The sequence below is a fragment of the Calidris pugnax genome, unplaced genomic scaffold (genome assembly GCF_001431845.1).
Source record: "Calidris pugnax isolate Ruff unplaced genomic scaffold, ASM143184v1 scaffold8, whole genome shotgun sequence".
NCBI lineage: Eukaryota > Metazoa > Chordata > Aves > Charadriiformes > Scolopacidae > Calidris > Calidris pugnax.
Genome location: NW_015090830.1, coordinates 16791093 through 16816498, shown reverse-complemented (window position 1 = coordinate 16816498; position 25406 = coordinate 16791093). Strand labels below are relative to the sequence as shown.

Below are 25406 nucleotides of genomic sequence, written 5' to 3'. Positions count from 1 at the left end.
GGGGGGGGGGAGAAGCAAAAAAAAAGCATATGTCCTACTGAAGTGACATGCAGATCCTGCTGGTCACATCCCAGTCTTTACCGTATCCCCGAAAAGAGCTGCTGTATTTTCTTAATGCCAAGAGGATTTGCATGTTGATCATATAAGCTTTCTGGAGGTCTCGAAACAGGGCAGCCTACAGCTTCAATGCCAAAACCAGAACGTGGGCAGGTTTTGACTGGCTGGCTCAAGGCTACAACGAGGAGTCAAAGCATCCTGAAAGAGGCAACTGCAAGACGCAGCTGCTCCCAGCTCTGGGTCCCACTGAATTATGAACAAAACCAAGAGCTGCTGCTTTGCATGCAGATAACCTGATCAGCGCCACTTTGGCTCTTGGAAAGGAAGCATCCCTCAGCATGCGTGGGAATTCTTCACCTCTAACTGGGGAGTAAAACCGCACCGTAGCTGCACACCGGGTTTCCACGACTGCTGAGGTGCTCCACATCCCTAAGAAAAAGGGCCTGCCTGCCTCAGACACCTGGGCAAAAGGAAGGTGTGGAACAAAAGGGTGTATCTGCAGCCTCTGAGCAGGGTCCAGAGTTAAGCCTCTCCCTATAGCAGCACAAGCATTGCTGGCTTTCAGTCAAGAGAGGTTTATGCCAGGTACGTCTGATTAGAAGGAGCAGCATGTCCAGAGGGGGAGCAGCGAGCAATTTCACTGAGGCCTGGTTGGGAAAGTCCCAGCATCTAAATCAAGATTAATTCTTGAGTGCAGGATCCAGTGCATGTACAAACACCCTCCTCCTCCCTCACGTCTCCACGCCTGTGGAAGCGCAGTGAGGAGGCCAATGAATCCGGGCATTATCAGCCCAGAGAGATCATCTGACAGCATCAAGTTCAGGTTCTGGCTTCATATCCCACATATTATTCTAAGTTTCTCCACTTTACCACTAGATGTATCCTATACTCTACTGTATTGAACGTGGCTGTTCCTCATCTCCCTCGTGATTTCTGAGCAGTTTGGTATCAAAATCAAGGGTGCAACCCTCATACTGTTGATGCTTGTCTAAAAACAAGAAAGACACACATTCAACCATTCAAAGACTAAGAATAAAAACTAGTTGTTTTCAGCCTTCACCAAGTGTATCTAAAATAAACTTTTTTTTTTTTCCTCCAACATAAAGAGTTACTGAAGTCCACCAAGCTAGTCTGGGAAGGACTGAGCTGGTCAGATGCCCTAAGTACAATTTAGCTGATACAATTGCTTTACCTCCTCCACCGTTTTTTTCCTTGAGATCTTTCACTTACATTGCTACCCTCAGATAACTTCAGCCCAAACTGTCTAGAAATGTAGGAAAACACGGGCAACTCCTTTTCAAAGCTTCTGCCATTTGACATGCATGGGAAGTATATCCTAAACAAACAGAAAGTGAAGCAGCAGCATTTTTAGGAGCAGTCACTTAATGTATTGCTGCTAACCTCCTCCTTAAAAGTCTCGTGAATATGACTGGAACTTAAGTCAAAAGTGCAGTAACATTATACCCTTGGGTTAAAGAGTTTAGTCAGTTGTTTGTTTGTTAAAACATGTAGAGAATCTGTATTGACAATGTATTTCCAGTGCTAATTACCAACATCACCCACTTAAGAGAACAATCCACTCAATCCTTGCCAGTTGTAATCACAGGAACCAGAAAGATGCAGGTAATTTTGCAAATCAGACACGACCTGTACTTGGACCAGTTTCTGTTTGTTTTCTCTTTTTGGGTTGTTTGCTATTTGTCTCCTCAAAAAAAACCCAAAATGACCCAAAAAGCCCCCAGACACGCATGCACACTTCACAACAACTCAAGAGACATTCAAATACCTAAAAACCAACCATTTGGGAAACAACTGTGGAGCAATCTCAAAACAGATTTCAAGTACCACCGAATATTCTAGTGGCAACCAGTGTTGAACAACACTAGGATAGGATAAACAAGAGGGAGCCGAACAGGAAGGAATCTCCATGGCTATGCTGGTAAGAAAGCCATTGCAACGCATGCAGTGAAAGGGCAGGGTGGGGCGAACGGGTCCCGGGAAGGATCAGATTGGGAAGCACTGACTCATTTTAGCCACATGTCTGCAACCAGGCCCAGCAGGAGATCCCCCAGCTAGCGCTCCCCACGGCACCCTGGCGCTGCAATCTTGCCGGAGCGGCTCATTATCCTCACGGAGGCCCCAGCACTTATTAGCTCTGGGTATCAGGGATAACACGGCCCCGGCGAGCCTCCCCGCGTAGCAGCATGTGGGTGTAGCAGCCCCCCTTGGGCGTCCCCCCGGGAAATGCTGCAGCCCACGTTGCCACACAGACGTGCCCTAAGCGTCCCCCCAAGTTCAGTGGGGCTGCTGTGCTATCTCCCTGCTCAATGAGGTTCTCCCGGCAAAGCAAAAATAGCCTTACAGCGGGGCGGCAGACAGCATCACTAGGATGACATGAGCATTATTATTTAGATCCACCAAGACCAGCTTGGGTGCACTAAGGCTGCAAAAGCCACCTGTGATTATGTTCAAAGGACAGATTAGAAAGCCCTTTTCAGTGCCACCAGGACAGCCTGCAAAGTTAACCAGTGCCACGCAGCTGCCAATGCATGATACCTAAGGATATGTGATACACACAGCATTTTGTATTTTTAACCTAGGACAGAATTTTGCTTTGCTGTGAATAAAAGCAAGTTGTGAGCATGAGTGAGAGGAAAGATACTGATCTACAATCCAAAGGGGCGGGGGGGTTGTACCGTTCTGAATAATTATGCTGTATTCACGGATATTTAAGCAACTACTTGCTACGCAGAATCGGCAAGTTCAAACAGGCTGAGATTGATACAACTGCATTCCCAGCTTGGCTCAAAGTTACTCCTCTTCCCTACCAGCAGCATTGTCAGAACACCTCAAAGGAAAAAAAAGGAGACAAATATTTGCCTGATGATGCTGTGACAGGGAAGTGACTCAAACCATGCCTCCTAAGCAAACCTTCCCAAAGGACAGCAAGACAGCATTCACTTGCAGTTTGCATCAATCCTGGCATAAGGGAGGGCAGAAGAGGTGGAAAATGCAGTGTGAGCTTCCCAGTATCACTTCACCAAACTGCCTGCCCGCAGTCTGCATTGAATTCAGAGCAGATCTAAATGAACAATGCCAAATACTGCAAGGAGACTTCCGAGTCGTAAGAAACTCTTTCATAAGGGACAGTATTAAACAAGATCCCTCTGAGGCCTGTGTGGTTCTTCAAGCTTGGTGACAAAAGTTTACTAACAGCAATAAAATTAAGCAGGAATAAGATTTTTTTTAAATGTACCAAAAACCTGACCTGGGACATTCTGAACTACTGTTTTCTCCCATCTTTTTGGAAGTGAGAGGTTTTCAGGCAAGTCCTCTAGTTATCATGGGATATAACCTTGGTCAATGGCTTCATTGTTGATTTTTTAGGAAACTTAATGTTTAAAGAAAAGAAGTGTTATTAGAGGGTAAGAAAAATTAAATCAGTTTTAGATTTTAGCATCAGAAAAAAAAAGAGAGAGAGAAAAAAAATTAGAGAAAGGATGTCAGAAGGGTGAAAAGTTTTATCCTTAGGAGCAAGCACGGTTGAAGAAGTCCCAGGTATGTCCTGCCCCCTCCCAAAAACTGCACCCCTTTACCAACCAAGCAAACATAAGCCCCAGCTACTTCCCAGAACCAGGCAAAGCCCTCATGCAGTTGCCTCCCTCTCCCACGCCACTGTTGAGCAATCCTGATGGCACACAGTGCAGAACAACTTGCTGCGTCACACAGCCCAAGGAAGAAAAAAATAGATGGTCACAGCAATGCTGGGGACGCTGTGCAGATGGGGCCAAAGACCTCCCCCCGGCGCAAACACACACGTGTGTATGCAAGCAAGGAAGCTGCACTAGATAAGAGAAGCACATCTTCGTTAAACCAGGGTCTCCACATCACCCCGGTATCAGCAGTCACCAAGTAACTCAAGGGGCAAGGAAGTAAGGGGTTATCACTGTGCACATACACGTTGTGCAAACTTTTCCCAGCGCTGGGGACCGCATCCTAGCAAAAGAGGTTTCACGTGCTCAGCCCATTTCCTCTCCTGTTCCTGAACATGTGGTCCTCCTTCCTCACCAGCAGTGATCTCACAGCATTCCCCTGCCGAGCAGAGAAGCACTAGGAAAAGGCTTCATGTCTTGTTGCATGCCTGTTTATTCAAGTGCAGAAGCTGGAAGCAGAATTCCCTGCATGACTTGTGCTTTTTTACAGGAGTTTGGGAACTTTTGCCCTCAAGTGAAATTAATTTTGGTGCAGTCCATGAGCAATACGAATTGCCTTGTTCTCCTTACCTTCAGTTTGAAACGGTCAAGAAAAACAACACATTGAGGTGGCTTGGTGTCAAAAATGAGCCACACAAGTTGTACACCTCCTCTGTTTTAAGACATCTTTCCACGTGAAGCACTAGAGAGCTGACTCTGAGAATTTACCTAAAAACCCTGGTTTTAGTGTGTGTTTTAGTGTTTAGAAAACTTCAGCTAAGAGAGCAGCCTGAAGAACTCGGCATATCTATGGATGTCCTCAAGAAAGAGAAAGCAGTACTTGCATATTGTGTGCTATTTACCAGTTGTATAATGGCACTACAGCTTTATAGACTGTGTCTTTGCCTGAGCTGTGTGCACCATGCAGGTGAGCATCATAGCTCAAAAAGAGCGAAAGGCGCTGGCTAAACCCAAACACCAAGATTCCCCTCACTGTTTTTTACAGCTTGATTAGTTTCCCCAAATGCCGAAAATCAACTGCTATCAAATAGCCTACGTTTAAAAGAGGGGAGAAAAGAAAGAGGAAAAAACGTGCTGACCCTGAGAGGGGGTACCTCCTGCAGTTTGCTGGTTCCAGCATGCTGAACTAGAACAGGTTGAGCAGGTTAGATACTGGGGAGAGAAAAGGTAAAGCTGGAAGACATTCATTAAAGGTGGAACGACAGCAACCACAAATGCAGTTTGAGATAGGTTTTTTCCTCATTCTCAGGGGTACTTGGCCCAGAAGTCTTTTCAGACAACAAGAGGAAGAGAGCGAATACACAGTCATTAGAGAAAAGACGCAAGTATTTCTGACGCGCACACACAACAGGCTGAGCAAAGATTACCTTAACATACAAACTCTCCCAGAAAACTTTCTCACCACTAGCATTTTCTACACAGAATCATCCAACCGAAGTGCAAGCTAGGAGATGAACCACCAACCAAAATGCCAACAAAACAACATGTTACTTGTTAACCTTGAGAGCTAACATCTCTGCGAGAATCCCCTTAATGTCAGGCTTATGGCAAAGGACTAACAGCACCTCAACTCCCCGCAAAGATCACCTGGATTTTCTAGTGCTTGCTAAATTAAGGCTTGTATTTATTTTGTAGCTCTTCAAGGTGAGAAGGGGAGGTAACATCCCTGAGAATACTAAACCTTCAGAGGAGGTGATGTTCCTGAAAGGGTACTTATGCGGAAAGATCAAGGTCTTGTGCTGCCATGTGCTCTGCAACTGGAGTCTAATCTGTCAAGTGGCTTGTGCTCATTTGAACTGTGACAGGGGTAACAAAGCAGCACTAAGCTACGCTCAATACGCTCTGTTATACGGAGATTTATGTTACTGCCCGTGAGGCGGGTGGTATTTCTCTGCTACGTCAGACCACCTTCCCCTCAGCACAAGTCAAACCAGAAACCTAAACTTACTGAGAGCAGCGTGTTCCCTTTGTTTGCCTGCAGAAAAACCAAAACATAAAAATCCACAACTTTACAAAGCACAAGATCAGACTTAGCTATTACTTAAAGGCAACACAGAGAAAATCTAGGACTGATAAGCACACTGAAATCTTTCTTATGTTTAGGTACTGAAGAGCTCTAGAGATGCAAGTACAACGTTCCTCATTGTGTACGCTTCGGTTCTCAAGAACAATGGAGCTAATTAAGGTCAGCGTATAAATCTTAACTCTGCACTTCCTTGCTTCGCTTGATTCTAATCAGAACCCAGCATTCGTGTTTTTGTGTTAACTTCCTTTGCTGTGCTTTAATGATAACTGAAGGGGGATACTGTCCAAGGCTACAAGCAGCGTGAAACACAACTGAAATCATGGCATCTCCTTTTAGCTCTAACAGCTCACAGAGGTACTGTGGCACAAGAGTCTCTTACTGAGGAAGATACCCAAGGAAGGGTTTTTTGGAGCACCCTGTTTATGCCTCATGTGAATGAAATAAAATTCATACAATATAGTCTTTACAAAAGATGACCAATGTACTCAGCGAGAGTGAGAGAGATGAAAGTTTCTGCCGAGACCATTAAAAGTACTGTCGTCTTCTAATTCTCATCAAAGGCACAGAAAACCACACTCTTACTGCTATACTGTTGTTTTAAAACCCTGACCTTTTCCTTCCTTTCTTTCTTTTTTAATCTTCTACAAAACATAGGGATCCCAGCAGAATACCAAACATTTACTCTGGATATATCTGCTGACAGGAGAGAGACCAAAAAAACCTTCTCTCCACCTGTTTCCCCATCCATATTTACAAAATGTTATTAGCGAAAATGTAAGAAACATTTTTTAATTGCAAAGAAAACAAACCCAGCTATCACATCTTACCTGTCTCCTACAACTACAGTCATCAATTACTAGAAGCAGAAATTAGTGTGTTCGTTATCCCTGCTCAAGAATTAGGGCACTTGCATTTGCTGAAGCTTATCTTTCACTAGCATGCTGACAGTGGTTAAATCATCCCCCACGTATAAGGAATGGATCTGAAAGCCTGTAATGCACCCTGCTTCTTCATATTTAAGAGCACTGCCTACCAATTACTACATTGAAATAAAAGCTCCTTAGGAGATGACCAAAGAGACATTTCTATTGTGCAAGACAATAAGAGAAGGCCTTTTCACACGCGTGAAGTGTCAATCATTTTCAGCATGGCGAGTTCCTTGGCTATTTGATTTTAGCTTCCAGATCTTGGATGTTCAGTTTTTCAAAGCTACCCAACAGTTTAACACCAGACTCCACCTTGGCCATCTTTACAAACCACCAGAAACCAAACCATGTTGTAATTAGGCAGTTCCTCTCCTCTTCTGGAAAAAAAATATAAGACAAGCTTATCATCGCATTTGGCTGTGCTCTGCTTCCAAAACCTGCCATCTTAAGCAAATGCCAGACTGCACGTGCTAGACTGCAGAGACCCTATTTGTACTTAGGGGCTGGGCATTGTTACTGCACTGCACCCTACAAAGCACACACCACGTACTGGAAGTGGGCCAATGCCATAAATAACACAGGAGCAATTCACAGGTGGAATGCAGGGAGAGGATGGATTCAGCCAGATCTTGAGGACACTCTGCCTATTGGATATTTGCAAAGTCACAGGCGGCCTGTACGCATGCCTGCCCAAGAAACACAGATCCATGTCAAAGAGAGTGGGGAAATCATTAAAGCATATGCATCTCAAACCCTCCGGCCTTTATCAGGATCCAACACTCATCTTCCAACCAGTACATTACAATCTTCACCAAGCGTACCCTCTTCACTTGCCAGAGAAGACGGCCAGCTAAAACATCAAAATTCACAGGTTACCCTCCAGTGTTTTCTATCTTTCTCAAAAAACTCATTCAGTAACATACACATACACGCAAAGTGTTGATTTACAAAAACTTAATTTGAACGTCAGAATAGTACCATACCCTGATAGCAGAAACAGCTGTTTGTCTCTCCAGAGCGCATTAAAAAGAGAAGTTTGGGAAAATTATCTAGCACTGAAAATAAGATTGAGAATGAAAGTGCCTTCTTAATTAAAAGAAGAAATACCTTCTTTGATAGGACCCTTTGTAAGCGTGCTTCAAAGCATAGCTTCTGCGATCCAGATCTTCCAATTTGAGTTTCAAAGACTTCTGCATGTGGTTGTTGCATGTGGTGCTTCGCATGTGCCAAAAAAAAAATATCCCTAAACTTTGAGACCTGTTCCTGAGATGGTGCATAAACAGCCTATGAGTACCTAAGCAGGATGTAGATGAAATACATTATGAAGAATTTTGCTAGGTATGGAGTAAGGAGTGGAAGGAGAAGAAGAAGGTAGATACCTGTGATGTTTTGGTTTCGTATGAAACACTTCAGGTTAGTTTGCATTACCACACTTATATGGACAGCCTGATGAACATCAGCCATGGACACTGCAGCTTTACTTACCAAACTGGGGAAGCTGTGGCTGAAATATATTATCCCTTCACTCTTTTCAGACTTGCCACAGAGCCTTTAATAGCTACCCACTGGAAACTGGCAGGAAGGTAATTTCTCACCTCCCTTCTGGCATTTATATCCTATTAACATTTTCAAGCAGCACAAAGAGCATGTCTTTGGCAGGGAGGAAAATGTGATTTTAAAGTGATAGGCACAGACCATCCTCAGTCATAGAAACGGAAAAGGAGTCGTTGGCAAAGTCTCCTACCCCCAAAGGAAGCCCTTTTGGAGCAAGTGGAGGCATCGCCCTTCCCCCTGAAGCCTGACCCATGTTCTGCTGGAATGCAACACAGTAAGTCAAGCAAGGTCTTTACCTCAAGGTCCCTTGCTAAAGCTTACAAACCACCACCACCACTAAAGAGAGCAGCAGCAGCCCAACTCCTCTCTCTGCATTTTGGGGAGATGCAGTGGTGGAGATGGAGTAAGAAGCTTGCAACCTCCTATTTGGTGGCAGAGTCTAGACCCCAAAGGGCTCCCAGAGTAGACACTACTCGTAGATAAACTCCCTAGGGAGCTACCTTGACAGTGCAGATGGAAAGCCTTCAGAAAGCCTTTAATAATTGCAATCTATTGATTTGAGACATCACTTTGGAAATCCTCAGCTCTTTCAGAGCTACAGAAAACTCTTTACACATACACACACTCCTTCCATATAGTTTATGCTCCTGCTGGAGATCTGAGAACATTCAACTTTAATTTACTGTGACCGAGAGAAGGCCATAGTGTCTGTGTCTCTAGCATGAAAGTGTGAGGATTAGCATACCCTAAATTGCAGATTTTCTTATGTATTGATAATTGCAGTACCATTCCAGTTACATGAATTTTGAACTCAAAATTACTATGATCTAACTCCTTCCCCCAAATCCCTAAAAAGCCCCAAGAAAACAATCCCCCAAGCCTCCAAATCAGTTCCTGATGCTAGAAGGCTTGCTATTTCCAAGAAGACTTACTCTTTCCAGTACTGGTCAAAAAGAAATCTCTGTATAACACTCAGCATTGTCTCCAGCTCTCCTCCTTCAGAGCAATTCCTGTTCCTGATACCAGATACCGGCAGATCTCCCAGTTATCATACCAGATTGCAACAACCCTCCCTAAACAGTGGGAGCAGCAGAGCTATGGAGGCAGTTAGCTTGCAGCACATTCGGATGAATGAGAAAATAGGAATTTCACACTGGACATTGAGCACTCTCCGGAAACCTTTGCTCTCTCCAACGGTGACTGTTTCCACAGGAGGCTCAGGCCATTCCTGAGCAGGCTGGCAGCTTTAAGAGAGTTCTCTGAGATGCCCTGGGCTCACAATTCTCTGTTGAAAATTCTGGCCAAGAGTCACCCCGGTCAGAAAAGGAAGCAGGTTTTAACCTCTTTTTCTGAATGGTGCTGCACAAGAGAACCTTCCCCCTCCACCCCTGTCTGCTGTGCCCATTCAATTTGACTTGTTGACAGGGAGCCAAGGAGCACAACAAAAAGAGACTGGACTTTATGTGAGAGGCTATGACTCACTTACAAATGAAGTGTTGCACGTATTGTGGGAGCCAGGAAGGGCAGCATCAATTTAACAGGTAAAGACAACACCACAACACCCCAACACAGCTAGACTTACCCGGAGAAGAGATGGGCAGAAGAGTGCTCCCACACAAAGTCTGGCTATTACAAAAAAGTTTTGCCCACATGCAAAAGAACAACAAATAAGAGCTCTGGAGGGTTTTTTACTCCCTTCATTTAATAAAGTGAGAATAATAAAGAGAGAAAAATTACTTTCTATGGAGAGGGCAGGCACTTGAGAGTGTAACAACACTGATATTTTCTAACTCAAAAAAGCAACCAAAACTTCTTCCTTCCTCTGCTCAGCTGAATGTCTAATGACCTGGCTGCTATGAGGTGGAAAAATGGATAAGAAATTTCATCCTCTGCCGGAACAGTAATAAGCACTCTTATGGCACAATATTTCCCTTGACCAAACCACTTCATTGGACTTTTTCCCCTAAAAGGTCTTTTAAAAGTCTGGATTTAAAAAACAGTAGAGTCAGTTCAATAAGAGCCAGAACAAGGCAGAGGGCAAGAACCAGAAGAGATGATGTATGTAGTATGTGCCTACACATTTCCCCCACCCCATTCAGATACTGGCAGACTAACTTCTCCTTCACTCCTCTCCCCTGCTCTGAGCTTATTTGGTGTAAGTACCATAATATTTGGGGAGGCTCCTGCAGAACCTTCATGAGCTATGTTGATTCTTTAGTAGCACATTCGTAAGTTTCTGCTAAGCCTACAACTTCTCTCTCTGGTCCCACACCATGCAATGCTCCAGCCACTACACTGGCTACCAGGATTAGGTTAGAAATCTTATTTTTTGCTGTTTTGGGCATGTATCTGTCAGTACTTAGATACCATGGCACAAAAATAGTGAACAACAAAGGAACTGTGTGCAAAAGCAGAGAAAGCTGGACTTGTATTATCATCCAGCTGGCACGAATAACAGACATGGCACCACCACACGCAAGGCCTGCAGGAGTTGCACACAAGGCAGGATCTGGCAAGCAGGCCCTTGCTCCAGGGTGCTGAGGCAGAAGCAGTTTTGAATGTGATGTGAGAGGCATTCAGCCACAGCACTCTAAGGCCATTGGCCATGATGCTATAGCTAAGTTTGAGATGCCTATGAAAGAATTTACTTCACACCATCTCAGACTAGAAATACCTGTTTCTGAAGGAGATACCCAGTGGGCAAATTGAACGTCTTCCTTGTGAGTGTGTCATAGCACCAGATAACAAATTTCATTTCACTTTGCATTTATCCTCATCTGCCTACTTGCACATTCATGCTTTCCATTTCAGCAACAGGGTTCACTATTATAGTCTGTTATAGCAACAAGAAAGGTTATTCACTGCAAAAATTCAGTAGCACAGTCCTGCCAACCACAACTCTCCTTTTGCAAAACTAGCCTGTTTCAGTGTGCTCAGGATCTTGCCTTTCACGGGTTTGGGGTCACCTGTTGCAGTGTCACTGAGGTCAGTAACAGGTTTCTGCAGTGTCTCACCAAGCTGCAGTGGTGCGGGGCTACACAATAAGGGAGTTCTACAGAGCAGATGGGAAAGAACTTTCAAAAGGAAGATTTTCCTTGCATGAACTTAGGTCCTTCTTAGTGCAGTCAGTAAATACAGCACTCCAGCCTGATAACTTCAGGCAACACTATTAAGAGAAAAATTTGAAGCCAAACAAACTTCTCTTCAGAAGGTTCTGATCTGTACTTACTTCTTTTGGGCAAGTCACTGAACCTGGCAGTTTCAAAAAACTTGCTACTAAAGCACGGTAAGAGTTGCTATACGGAAAACCTGCATAAGCAAAGGTGACTACATCAATATCTGATAAGCCTGGAGTCAAGCCACAAGGGAAGTCTCCCTTTCCTGTTTCTGGGAGAGGACAAGGCGATGCCTAGTGAGCAAAAAGACAAACCAACCCCACAAGCAGTCCTTCAGCAAGCAGCCTGAGCTGAGGACCTGGACACAAGTGTCTGACCACACTAGAGCCCCAGCATTGGAATTCACCCTTGAATGCTGAGAGTGGCATCAGCTGCAACTCAGCAGCTGCCCTGCTTTCCTCACAGCAGACAGAGTAATGACCCAGCCTGGCAAACATGTGGCTCGCAACACCTCTGGTCAGATGAGTCAGACGTGTGATTTATTCAATGCCCAAGGCCAGTATCTCCTCTGGATGTCTTTGTGTCTTTCCCTTCTCACTTTATGTCTCTCTCTCTATCTGTCCCCAATTCCCATCAAGTATAGGTTAAATAAATACGCAATTGCAAAATTGCATTCTCTCCTGTTTCTTCTCTGTCTTTGCATAACTGTTTAACCTGGACAACATGATACAGAAAAGGCAAAGCTGCAAGCAGCTATTGCTTCCTTTGTGCGGCATTTCGTTATCTTTCCTATTGTCACTGAAATCACCCCTTTCATTCCACCTATAGCACACTGCTTGGAAAATGACTGGTAAGAGTCAAGGAAACAAGAGTTCTTCCCTCCCACACAGAACCAGTCTGTAACCATCACTCCTGTCGTTTTGCTTATAAGCTATATACCTTTCCCCCACCTGTCTTGCAGTTTCTTTGTAGGTCGTAAACTCTTTGATATGGGGACTAAAGCTATGCGGGAATTCTCGAAGTCTTAATCAGCTCTGAGGTGTTCCACCCATGCAAATAAATGAATACTGAATCGGGGCATGAGAGAGGGGAAGGAACATCCTTGTGATTTAACACTTTGTTTCCCCATTTGACAACTCTACGTATTGCTACATTCCTACAAAGGAAACTACATGAAATACGTTTGGCTGCTTGGGTTACAGAGAATTTCCCAGATCTATAGTGCAGCAAGTTGCCTACAGTACAAGCAAGTACTGATGTATGTATTTAAAAACAAGATCAATTATTCTGAAGAGGCATCTTCACGATGGCACTTGGATACCTCACTACGTAAACATACACCACCACCACAGATGTTCCAATACAATCATGTGCATCCACGACTCTGAAGCTAAAAAATTAAAAGCTCCTATACACCTTGGCTATATATTTTTGTCCTCTGAGAAAAATCCATCCCATTTGTCAAAATAATAATAATGATAATCATAATAAATGAATAAATAACAACAACAACAAAACCCCAATACTTCTGGATATCCATAACAACTCTTGATAATACGTGAAGAGAGCTAGAAGACCCTTCTGAATTCCGACTTCCACAACTTCAGCATCTTAGTGGTTGTAGTGTGTATGTGTGTCATGCTATTCTTGTATATCACAGATAGTCCACATTTTCTGTCCAAGTCAGTGTCCTTAGTCAGCGTCTTTAGTCAACCTGCAAGTCCTTCCAAGGAAACAAAACAGCCCCCTATCCTGTAATCCTCTCCAAACTCCTGGGTCACGATCAGCACTCACCTGTGCATGTTTCCATTGGTGGTGAAGGACTGTCCACATACTGAACATTTATAAGGCCTTTCACCTGAGTGCACCAGCATGTGGCGATCAAGGGAGCTTGCTGAGCTCAGAGACTTTCCACAGATGCTGCAGGAATGGTCTGTCCCTCCAGTGTCAGTGTTATGCTAGAGAAAGCAATGATTTTTTTTTCATTGAGTGACCCTTCTGAAGTGCCAGCAAAATATTAGTGAGAACTATAAACATCTTAAAAGCAGCTTTAAAGAGCACTCGGCACAACACCTTATATTGAGGTGTGCCCCAGTACACCTCTCCTCCCTAGCCCTCCCCCCCAACTCCACCCCCATCCTTCATTTTTAACTCCTTAAGGCAGCAGCACAAGTAGCTGTTTCATACAGCCTGCAATGTCTGTCACACGCAGTATTTCTGCTGGGTGTGCAGCAGAAAGGGACAGAAAGGGATCCAGCAACAATCCATCAGACAAAGGGCTCCCTGAGATACCTTAAGCTCTGCAGTGGTTTGGGGTTGGGTGAGTGGTAAGGGGGAAAGCAGAAAAGAAGGGTGTAATTACAAACTTTATGGCAGAAGAAAAACAAATATTCTTTAAAGACGTTAATTTCAAACTGCACAGTAAGAAAACAGAAGTGCTTCTGAGTACACAGGCAGACTTCTATGGCCATAAAAATGCATAACAGGGCCAAAATGTGGCCACTATCTACTGTGCTATATGTACTACTTTTTCTTACTTGCATTCAGAGACTTGATGATTTCTTCACATACCAAAAAAAAAAACCCAAACAACCCAGGAGAGTAAGGGAAAAAAAAAACGTTCCAGTTACAATACAGGAGGGAAAACTGAAGTAATAAGTATCCAGTGGACTCACAGTGGTGAACCACAACCTTAGCATCCAAAGCAGAACCTTCTGACATAGAAAAGAACAAACTTCCTTACAAAGTATGCATATATTTCAAGAGGAGCAAGAAGAGGCCTGCAGCTGACAAAAAAAAATGCACCAACCATTAAAAAAGTGTATTTTTAATTCTGCCTCCCAAAATTACTATATCCTGTGAGGGACTGAGAGGCCTTTGTACACTGAGAGGATTTAATAATTGTGTCTTCCTGCTTCTTAATTTGCATGACCGGTAAAGGGATCTGTACTCAAACAGGATAAGAAAACAGGACTTATGCCTCATGATGGAAGTGGTTTTCTGGATCCTGGGGATACCTTAAGCTATGCAGAACAGGACATACATCCTTGTTTGAGCCACTGCAGGGCGGGGGGAGTGTTGGGAAAGGAAAGGAGGAAAATTACCCACCTCAGGGTTGGGTTTGTGGGGCTTTTTAAAAAAGAAAATACAAGGGGAAGGCTAAAATAAAAGCAAAACAATTGAATTACGTTATAATGAAGCATTCCTGGTTTGCACACGGAAATGTTTTTCACCATTGCAAACCAGACACTGGCAATCTGACACTCTGCCTACCTGACGAATGTGCATAGTTAGCTGGTGTTGTGTAGTGCAAATCTTTTCACACAGAGGACAGGTATAGGAAGACTTCTCTTCTTTTGTTTCCTGTGAACAAAACAAACCAAAACAAAATCAGAAGGAATATCAGTATAAAAGAACTTGAAAGCTGTTTGTGCTGGTGATGAAAAAAATATAATCCATCTTAAGTACAAAATTTATCATCCTGAGAGATTCCTCAGGGAAGTTCCAGAAATGTCTGAACTTATAAAGAGGGGCCATTTCAAGTACCGAAGCACAGCAGCTGTTTTAACAGCACACGGATACTCAGCAGCAGCAGTTTAGGACAGGAAGTGAAGGCAATTATTGCGACTAGCTCAAACTGCCAGAAGAAATTTAGGTGAGCAGAAAGTAATTACCGGAAAACCGCCAGAATATGCGGACAAACGCCACTAATCTTCCCAAAAGATCTTTAATAATCACAAGTCACAGGGACTTCAGGTTTTCCACCCCATCTCTATGGAAAGGCACTAGCTTGCTGCCCTTTTCTAGTGGCTGTATGTTCTGCTCCATGGCTGACTCAGAAGGAAGAGCAGCATTTACTGAATCACCATTTCCCTTAGCATCCTGTGTTTCTCCTGGAAGCATCCCATCCAGGCACACCGGCTATGCCCAGCCCTTCTGAAGCCTGCAAGATCTGATGAGATCATAGCGAGAAAGAGGTGACTGCAGGAGTGTACGTGACTCAAAAAGAACACATTATGAACCCGGTTATTCTCCACCCAGGTGAGAATCAGGAGTAACCATGGTCAAACCATGAGTACAAACAATGAGGCCAACCAGAGAGCTCAGCCTGATTTAAGTATGCCCTTGAGAAACCAAGCAAAGCCGCCACTCTTTTGGCCAAGGATGAAATGGCACTCTGGCAGGAACCAAAGGTAGTTGCCTGAATAGTCCGCAAGGATGGCTGCTGCATGACCCAAAGGGTATTTTCACACCACCTCACTAAGAAGCCCAGGTGTGGCTTCTGCACTAACGCCTGTATTTTAAAAGGAAGATGGTCTGGCACTGAAAATTAAACCTCATTTTTCTGTAGAATGATGCAAATCTTCAACAGCTAGATTGATCCACCACCTGTTACCCACACTTCTGAAGACAAGAAAGTACAAAAAACATCTCTGCATGACTGATGGGTATGCCAAAAGGACATGTTCTACTGAACTTCTTTGCTGGCTATTTTAAGTATTACGGTTAAAATCATGAAAACAAGCAAAAAAGAAAGCCCACCCTCAGTAGGTCTTTAGTTGGGAGGGAGCTGATGAGTGTATCTGCATTTCCTCTCTCCACACAGCTCTTTTCCCCCATTGCTGTCCCAAAATTCATCAACTTGGAAGCAACCATTTCCAGATTGTCAAACAAAAGCATTTGTGTAGAACACTGAGAATGACTAACCCAAGCCTCTGTGACAAATCATCTGGCATGTTAGAAGGAAAGGTGCTGACACAGTGGTGAGAAAGGTTTTTTTTTAAAGTCTCAGTAAAGCAAAATCCCCTCTTATATGATATGGGGAACCATTCTGGAGAGCCCCCTATTAAAAATTTAATATTATGTTTTCAAAAATAGGGCCATGATAATTTTCTATTAACTTCAGAAACCTGTGGGTTGGAATGAAAAGCTACTTTCCTGTTTTGCCTGAAGTAAACAAAGCTTGGGACCTTACTTCTAAAAGTGTCAGGGCTATAAGGATTAGGTTCTTCCGCTCCTCCCTACTGTTTGTCTTGTACATCTTTTTCTAACTGTATTTCAGGGCTCTCTATCCTAAAGCCAATCACTGTAGGCCACGCACACGGGCCAAGGCCTAACGTACTGCTACTCGCAAAACATTAGAAAGCAAGCAAGAAAGGCGGCCATTCAAAGTCCGAATACCTCAAGAAAAACAAAAAACGAGCTATCCCAGCGCCTCCCCTTTCTATAAACAAACATACAATTCATATACACGCATTCCATCCTACTTATACAACTTTAATTTTACTATATGCAACCTAACTGTGGAGTAATGTTCAGCTCCAATTATACTGCAACCCTGTTAAAGTTGGCTCAGGACAGAGAACAAACACGCTGTGCCACAAGGAAAATCCCTGCAGCTGTGCTGACAACTTAGATGGTGTTTAATCCCCAGGGTATTTCTATGAAATTATCAACCTACTACTTTTTTTTGCCTCCCCTCTCCCTGAAATGACTGCTGCAGCTCTACATGATGCACTTGATTGTTTCAAAGCCTGCTTTCTAGACTGCCTGCTCTTCAGATCAGCAAACTGAAGATAATTACTGGTTCACCTTGAAGCAAAGATCAGAAACACACTATAGCTCAGCCAGAGCTGATCAGTATTGAATCTGGGGTTTATTATTAACTAAAACCCAAACTTTCTCCAGTGGTCACACAAGGGTACATGCCAAATACCGTAACACAGCTCAAGCAAATCCAGGGTAGCTCCAACAGGAATGCTGTTGACTGACCCAATCCAGACCAAAAAACATTAGCATCCCTACTACCAAAGCACCCCCACTCACAAATTTAAAACATAGCACTCAGCTACCCCGCTGGAGCCAGGTCGGTGAAAACACACTTCCTGAACTGAAAGATAAAAGTAGCAGCTAATTTGTTAGCTACTCTCCCTTTAGTAAGTCAACCTGGCACGGCTGCTCTGCATTCAACTGATGGCAAACGCCCTTGGAGTTGTGCATTAGGTCTATTTGTTTTCCTCCAGCTCAAGGAACACCTTTGTCACACTTTATTTTCTCCAAGAGCAAAGCAACTGAGAAGTTAAAATGGATGCTGCTTGATGTGAGAACATGTTTATTAGACTATGGGTAGACTAGAGCCAAGATAAAGTCAGCATTATAAAGAGAACCATAGACTTTGGGACAAAGGTTGATGGCAAAAGGTTTTGCTGCCAACTCATGGGAAACAACAGTCAGACACAGAAAACTAGCTGTTATTATCTTTGAAATTATAATAAGGGGCACATTCTGACCAGAATCTGAGATCTGTGCACTGCTGCACACTGAAACAATTCAGTGCTTTCATTCTGCTATGCTGGAAGTGGAAATTTGCTGTATTAGAGGCTGCTAACTAGATTGATAGCCACTTAATATTTCACATCTCACTTCTATTTTCTCACTAATGTTGCCATTTGCCCCTCTGGCAATAACGATCTTTCAGCCTAAAAACAAACAGGCTATTTACTATGTTTTCAATGTATTTGTTTGTTTTTATGCTGTAAGAATCCCTCTTAATCCTGTCACTTTACTCTCGAGCTTCCTTTGATTCGATGCCCATCGAAATATCAGGTGGAATAAAGGTCACTAACGCTAATAAACTTCCCTGAAGCCAAACCACATGGTGTACCGCCGGACAGCTGTGTAATAGCACTGCCACTGAGACCAGTCTGAACTCCAGTCACTTACTTCACATGATGAAATCAAGGAACCAGGGCAGCCCCTAAGAGGGAATACTGCAAAAAAGCCTTAAAGCCAGTTGCTAGACAATACAATCCCACAAACGCTGTTACCACTATACACAGACTCTTCATTTAAGAATGTTCATTTACAGTTAATGGCTTCTACCTCCTTTCAAGAAAAAAAATCCAAGACAAGTCACAAGTCTGTCAACTGGGCAGCTACTCGGCAAGCTATTAATAAACGACTATAGGAACATCACATGAGACATGCCTCTCAACCTTTCTGGTCCCTGTTACATCTTGATTCATTTACAAATTCTCCATGCTTCACTACAAGCTCTGAAGTCAAATGGACACAGGGATTTGGGGAATTTCTTGCTGTTCTGCAGCACCTTCATTGGTAGGCCTTGGCCCAGCAGGAGAAAAACACGGATATAAATATTCGCAGCTTTAGCTGACAGGACTCTCTTTTCACTTGTTTAGGTCAATATTGCTATCAACCAGTGCCATCAACTGGTAAACGGAAAAAAAACTGATAAAAGCTATATATATTTGTTCTGCAAGATTTGTACAAAAAACAGCTCTCCATAGTTTTATTAACAATGAAATAAGGGGACCTTACACTACACACCTGTGAACTGAGCGTCCTGATAGATGCTTCATTCTAGCACCACCTGTAACCTTAAATCACCTGAATCTTTCCCGGCGACAGCTGCGCACCCCATGAGGGTCCCACATGATGGCTGAGCCAAGCCCTCTGCCACACTGCTCTGCTCCTCTCCGAGACATTTCTTTTCACCAAGTTTCATGCAATTAACTGGTTACGCAGATTACGCAAACTCAAGAGCCTGAACAAAGGATGCATGGGGAAGAAGTGGCAATTCTTCGGCAGCTTTGCCACTGGTAATGGCATCTGCTAGACCAGCTCACCATTGCATAACAGCAGAGCTTGTGCTAAAATGTTTTACATTTTACAAGCAAGAGGAACCTTCTGACTCCCAGTTTTCTAAAATTATGTTCTGGAGGGCCACCAGAAAACATACACAGAAAAGCAATGGCAGAAGCAAGAAATACCCACTGAGGGAAAAAAAAGCTGAACTATCAAAGAAACATAATTATGTCTTATCACTTCCCACACAGGTGCTTGTCTCCCTTTCACCCTCCCTGCATTTGCATTTACACACCTGGTTCCTCCTGCCAATCCGATTTGGTGCAGGAGACTTTGAGGGGGATTTGACATTTTGAGAGTTCCCGCCATTTTCAGCAATCTTCCCCACGTTCATCACTGCTGACATCATGGCGTCAATGGAGGACAAGTCCGCTCCGTCCAAACTGTTCGGTGAACTTGGTGATACCTTGTAGCTGTTTAAACTTTCCAGCTGCTTGTCTGGAATTAAAAACAAAAACACATATAGGAGTTGCTAGGCCATCTAAAACATAAAATGCCACAGTATTTTCATCACATTCGCATCACACTCGGCTAGATCATCATGGAGCACAGGCAACAGCCCATAATAACTGGAGCTCTTGAAACAGGAAAAGTTTCTCATATTGGAATGCAGAGGACAAGGTGTACGTTTCTTCTCATAGGACATTCAGGTTCATCTTCGTTTTTCAACCTTAATTCAGTATGGGGCTTATAGGGTGATTTACCTTAAACTCTCTTGCTGTAAAATGGTATTATTCATGGTACCTTGTGATCACCATGAACTAGTAGAGCAGTACTGATGAATGCACGCTCTGGCAAGCACAATAATTCAAGTAAGCACGTGTTTTGAGCAGAACTGCACAATTAAGGCATTAGTGTAGGGTACTGGCTTCTCTTTCTAGCATAGCTTAAACCAGCTCTGTATATGGAATAAGCTAAATTAGCAAAAATCCAACCAAAAGAAAACCCCAAATGCCTCTTTACTGCCACAGCTGGCATCTATGTTAGGTTTTTTTCTTTTTTGTCTACCAAGCCACATTATTCCATGGAGCATATGTGTTACATCAATGACTAATGCCACAGCAAAAGATGTTCAGATTCAGACTTCTCCATCACATTCTGTATGTATCAGGGATGCTCCTGTCTCAGATAGCAAATTCCAAAACCACTTTAAATCTCATCTCTGGTCCTCAACATACAGATATGTGAAAAACACAGGTAAGGCCTTCCACCTTCCTCTTCACAAGTTCAAAAAGGAAAATGTTTTCAAATTAAACACTCCCCAAAAAGAAGTCTCCTAAACAAACAGGAACACACTGCAAGTCTATTGCTCTGTCACCTCTGGTGGGGAGCACAAAATCTTACTGTGCATTTGAAGAAAGTCACTGTAACACAAGAGGATGTGAGCGTGAACAGGGAGGGACATGTCTGTCTGTGAACATTTGATCTCTGCATAATACAGTCTTTGGAAGATAAGTTTGAGCATTATAAACAGGTGTTTTTTTGAGACTAAGTAATGTGGTGCCAAGTTACTGGGAGCCAAGAAAATCTTAGTTTGGAAGCCTGCAGTGGTAGTTGAGTATTTATGTGCCCAAGCTTCTACTCAACCTATTTTACACTTTACAGACAGATAAAGGTTAGGGATGGGGGAAGAAATGTACGCACCAGTGCTTCTGCTCAATGTATCTTACATTCTTCACACAGATAAGGGGTATGGATGGGTAAGAAATGTTTCTACAAGCCTTAATCAATGCCCTAATTTACAGAGTCACACTGAGCTAGTCAAACCAGTTACCTTCATTTTTATCCCCTGATTGACTGTGGCTCTCGTCTTGGTTGCTGGTCTCCTCACTTAGTGTAGTATGTATAGTAGCGTCTGGCTCTTCAGCCTCTTCTTCAGCAGCACCCTCTAGCACTACGTGAGGGAGAAGGGAAAAAGAAAGGGAGTAAGTTTTTCTGGAAGCCATTTGAGCAAAATAAAACTACAGCCCTTTAGTTTGAGGGTTCCCTTGACTGGTACATGGGTCTGATGACAGAAGCATGTAAAATGCCAGTAGAGCCAAGCACCCAGTCCCAGGAGTGGCTGGGCACTGGGCTGGGCGATGCTGCTGCCTCCGCCAGGCAAGCAAAGAGAGGAAACCCTCACTGGTTTGGTCCCCAGTATTCAGCCAGAAAAAATGGAGGAGGGAGAGAAGGAGAGAGCAAGCTAGCATATCGCTGACAGTCGTGACATTTGGGTAAGAAGCTGGAAGAATATTCTGCAGCTAGAGAATTTAAGTGATTCAGTTTCATACACACACTCCTCCCCCCTTCTCTTCTTGGAGGATTAACATTTACTCCAATACATGACCTTTTTCTTCCTTCTAGCAGCAGTGAAATGACTGCTGAGGTTTCTGGGACCATTTGGCACATTCCACACACCCACTGCCCAAGGTTTCCAGAGGAGCTGAAGACATGAGCAACCATCATCTGTACCGACAGAACTTCTCCACACCCCTTTCTGAAACCACAAACTTATCATTGCTATCGCTGGGGTTTCAGGAAGGATGCCTGTTCTGGCTGGAGAATGACAGGGCAGTTAAACATCATTTTTAGAGGTGACAGGGAATGACTGATGCATGAGAAAGAGAGGAGTTCTCTGCCTGCGGCACCCATGGCAATAGCCTCTGGAAAAGGTTATCTGTAACACGGAAAACTACCGATACATTTTCAATGGAGAAATACACCTTTCTAACCTTACAAGCAAAGTATTTATTTCATTATGGAAATGAACATGCTGTGGACATTTCATCATCTCAGATTTACAAATCGCACCCAGCAAACTTAACACAGGTTTTCCTTTTTTCAGAAAGCAGAAACCATGGGCCTCAAACTGTGGTTAACTCAACAGGTTTTCTTCCTTTTAAAAAAAACTATATTCTCAAGGATGACATGCAAATCAGTCACGTAACACATCTTCAAATGCTGTTTGAACAGCATTTGCAAACAATAAATGACTATGTTATCCCAACTACTGACATTTTAGAGCACACAAGAAAAGGCAGACAAAGAGAAAAGGGCCCAGCTCGTGTCAAGCAGTTCCTCATTTCGCCCAGTGCCAGAAATGCAGCAGACTCAAGCTTCCTACGTTTATCCACCAAACCTCTTAGGAGCAGCACACAGATGATGTGACATAGTGAGCCAGCACAGTCTAGAGACAAAACCTAGGACCTGACGAAACCCTGGGTCTAAGGCTCTGGATAACAACTTCTTAGCAAACACTGTTTTCAATTTGCATCTTCAAAAACAGACAACAAGACTTTTTATGCTACCCCGAACAACTCAAGGTAACTCTTCCCTATTAATTTTTTTATTAAAAGTTACTTATTAAAAGTAATACTTTTCTGCTAAGAAAACACTAATGGTCCCTGCGACACAGGTGAGGCCAAGCATCCATCCTTCTGCATTTTCTCAAGTAATTATGGGACTGTTTATTTGTTTATCCTTAACTGTTACAACTTTGCTGTCATTTTGTTTGTTTTTAAAAAAGGTCTGCCACAAGAGCAAAACAATCCATCTTTTTTTCCTTTTTTGTTTATTTTTCCCCCTTGCTTTCTTTTTTTAACCACTTATATGGTAGCTGACCTAATTTTGAACAAGCACCAAAGTTATTTTTGAGACTAGCCTAAATCTTCTAAGTTGCTTGCTGTATCTGCTTAGTACCTTTCCAAAAAAAGGACCAGTTTAAATAATTTGGAGAAATTTCTGTTAAAACAATGCAAATAAGTGCTTTAGTCCTTAAAAAAAACCCAAGCAAACAAAGGAACTCTTCCTCCCAAAGTAGGCCTATTCATTCCTCTTTCAGTCAATACCTAGGACATTAATGTCACCACTGATTCATCTGGGAAAAAGTCAATCTATTGTGTAACTGTGAAGACTCCCGTGTTGGCCAAGGTAACTTTAAGATAGCTGAGGAGATTCCCAGAGAACTAGAGTGAGAATTCCTGCCTTTAGGAACTTCAGAAAATGAGAAATGTTCATCACATCACAAAGAGAAGAGGCAGGCATACGTGCATACATTAACAAACCTATCTCCTGGTTTAGAAAACCCGCCAGCTTGCTCTCAGTTATTCTTTCAGGAAGAAAACTATGCATTGTGCTATTACAGCCTTTCACAATTTCTGTGAACCAACAGGGACTTTATTTCTGAATCTAAATATCTTCCTGCTAATGCAAACAACAATGTATAGTCACAGATACACATTAAAAATTTTCCTATTTTGAAAGCAGGTGAAAGATCACAACTTAATTTCTGTAAAAATAGGTATCATTGTCTCGTGCTTTTATTTACATATGTATTTTCCACTCTCTTGCATGAAGCAAAAATGCACCACTGAAACAAAGACAACTGCATGAGCAGCACACACCAATTTCAGAAGCATAACTTTCTATTTGCAATAGGATATAGAAACAATAAGAATACTGGGCCAAATCACTCCTTCCTGTGGGAAAACCCGTGGCAGAGCGCCTTTAGGCAGGAACATACCGAGAGATTTCTCTTGCAGCTTTTTTTTTTCCCTTTTTTTTTTTTTTTGGTCTTTAAATAAATGCCATCACTGAGGATGGGAATGTGGGTTTTTTTCCCACAGCACCTATGAAACCGAGGGAATCAGACAGATGGCAACCAGCACGGATGCCCTATGCCATGCTGCCTTCAGGACTGCAAGCCTCAGCTCACACCAAATGCCCCTGCTTGGAGGTCGTGCTGATGGAGGCTCCTTCCTCCCTCTCCCCAAAAGAAAACAAAGATCTCCAGGAAAGAGGACAAACAGGAAATAAGCTGGCAAACAGTGCAGCCTCAGGTTGCATTGAACATCGGACCAAAAGCCTCTAGGAAACAGGGAAGTGGTCACAAGCATTCAAGTTATCTTCTACTTTGAAAAAAAAACCCCCAGTGTCACAGTTATCCTCTGTGAAAAGGAGGAAAAGCAGAGAGCAAGAGATGGAGTGAGAGTGCTAACACACATATATTTTGGGGGGGGAACCAAACAAGACAACGCGGCAGCCCTCTTTGCTCGGCCGCACCAAGAGACCTGGCTCTTCTGTGAGAACGTGTCTCCTTCACTTAATGATGCTGCTGAAACCATGGAACTGGGGCAACTTTGATCCAACAGAGAAACCTGAGGGGCCTTTAGCTCCTGCTTCTGACAGAGGCCCACCCCTGATGCCCCATGTAACCAGCTAATGGGAGAGTCACTGAGAAAGCAGAGAGCTTGAAAAAAAAAGTAAAAAAGCTTGTTGCTTCCCATTCAGTCTGTACAGGAAGACACTTGCTAGACCTATTTCCTCCTTTGGGATGAAGTGTGATTCCACTGTATGTTAAAGCTGAGCCCATCAACAGTTACTTCCCCCCTTTGCTTATGTGTATGTATTTGTATTTAATTTTCTTGTTTTTAAGACCACTCTCAACAGCTACAGCTGCTTCTCCTTCTGGTGAAGAGCATCACGGATGAAGCAAAAAGGAGAACAGAGGCCACAGGGGAAGGAAGAAGAAAGGAGAAGAAATGATGAGTCTTTAGAGTCACAGTCACTTGACCTGCCGTCAAGAGGCGGCTGCACAAGCAGGGAGCAGCACGTCCTGGCCCCTGGGAGCTGGTACAAGTCTCTGCTCCAGACTGCTCTGCTGTCTTTGCACATGAGCTCTCCCTTTGGAATAGATAGGAAGAAACACACAATGCAAGCAAGCAGGGGGAAAACCTGGTGTGTAGCACAAAGCTGTTCATTGTTCTGCCTTCTGAAAAAATTCCACATTAACGTTAAAGTAGAAGCCATGCACTAATTGGGCCAAGGAAAGATTAACACTCTCAGCCAAATACTTTTATTGGTTTCATTAAACATGCCGTGGTACGTAGTGCAGAACACGGCAGGGAGGAGAAACAGGGGAAACAAATGACAGTTTTAGGAATGTGCACCCCCACACACATGCATTTCAAACCACTTTTTCCCGTGAGGCCCAAACAGGAATCCTGAGCCTTCTTCATCATTTCCATCTCAGCAACGCTATTATCTTATTCAAGGTTTTCCCACTGCTTTTTTTCTAAGTGGTAGAAAAAACCACAAGGATCATTTAAATGAAGGCCAGACCTTCTAGTATACAAATTTAGACAAGAACAGAACTTCAAAGAGGGATATCACATTTGAATAAACAAAAGTTTACCGTTTACCCTTGAGATTATAATACCTAAGAATCGCTATGCCGCGCTCCAAACGGTTTCTGATGCAGTGGTCTCCTACTAAGCTTCTACAGAGAGGAGCAGATTATTTCTCCCAGAGCACATGGTGACACTGCTCTGCACAAACGGTCACCCCCAGCCCAGGAGATGCGCACAAT

General features: G+C 43.3%; 1 protein-coding gene across 5 annotated transcripts in view; it reads right to left on the bottom strand.

Annotated features, from left to right (window-relative positions):
• Window positions 1-25406, bottom strand: part of RREB1 (ras responsive element binding protein 1) — a 126785-nt gene that overhangs the window by 48028 nt on the left and 53351 nt on the right. For all 5 annotated transcript variants that reach the window (XM_014940849.1, XM_014940848.1, XM_014940852.1 and 2 more), the window contains 4 exons: window positions 20832-20951; window positions 19293-19495; window positions 14666-14755; window positions 13187-13350 (listed from right to left, as the gene is read on the bottom strand). In XM_014940849.1, coding sequence (XP_014796335.1) covers window positions 13187-13350; window positions 14666-14755; window positions 19293-19406 — 368 coding nt within the window. In that variant the 5' untranslated portion in view covers window positions 19407-19495; window positions 20832-20951. The remainder of the gene's footprint in view (window positions 1-13186; window positions 13351-14665; window positions 14756-19292; window positions 19496-20831; window positions 20952-25406) is intronic.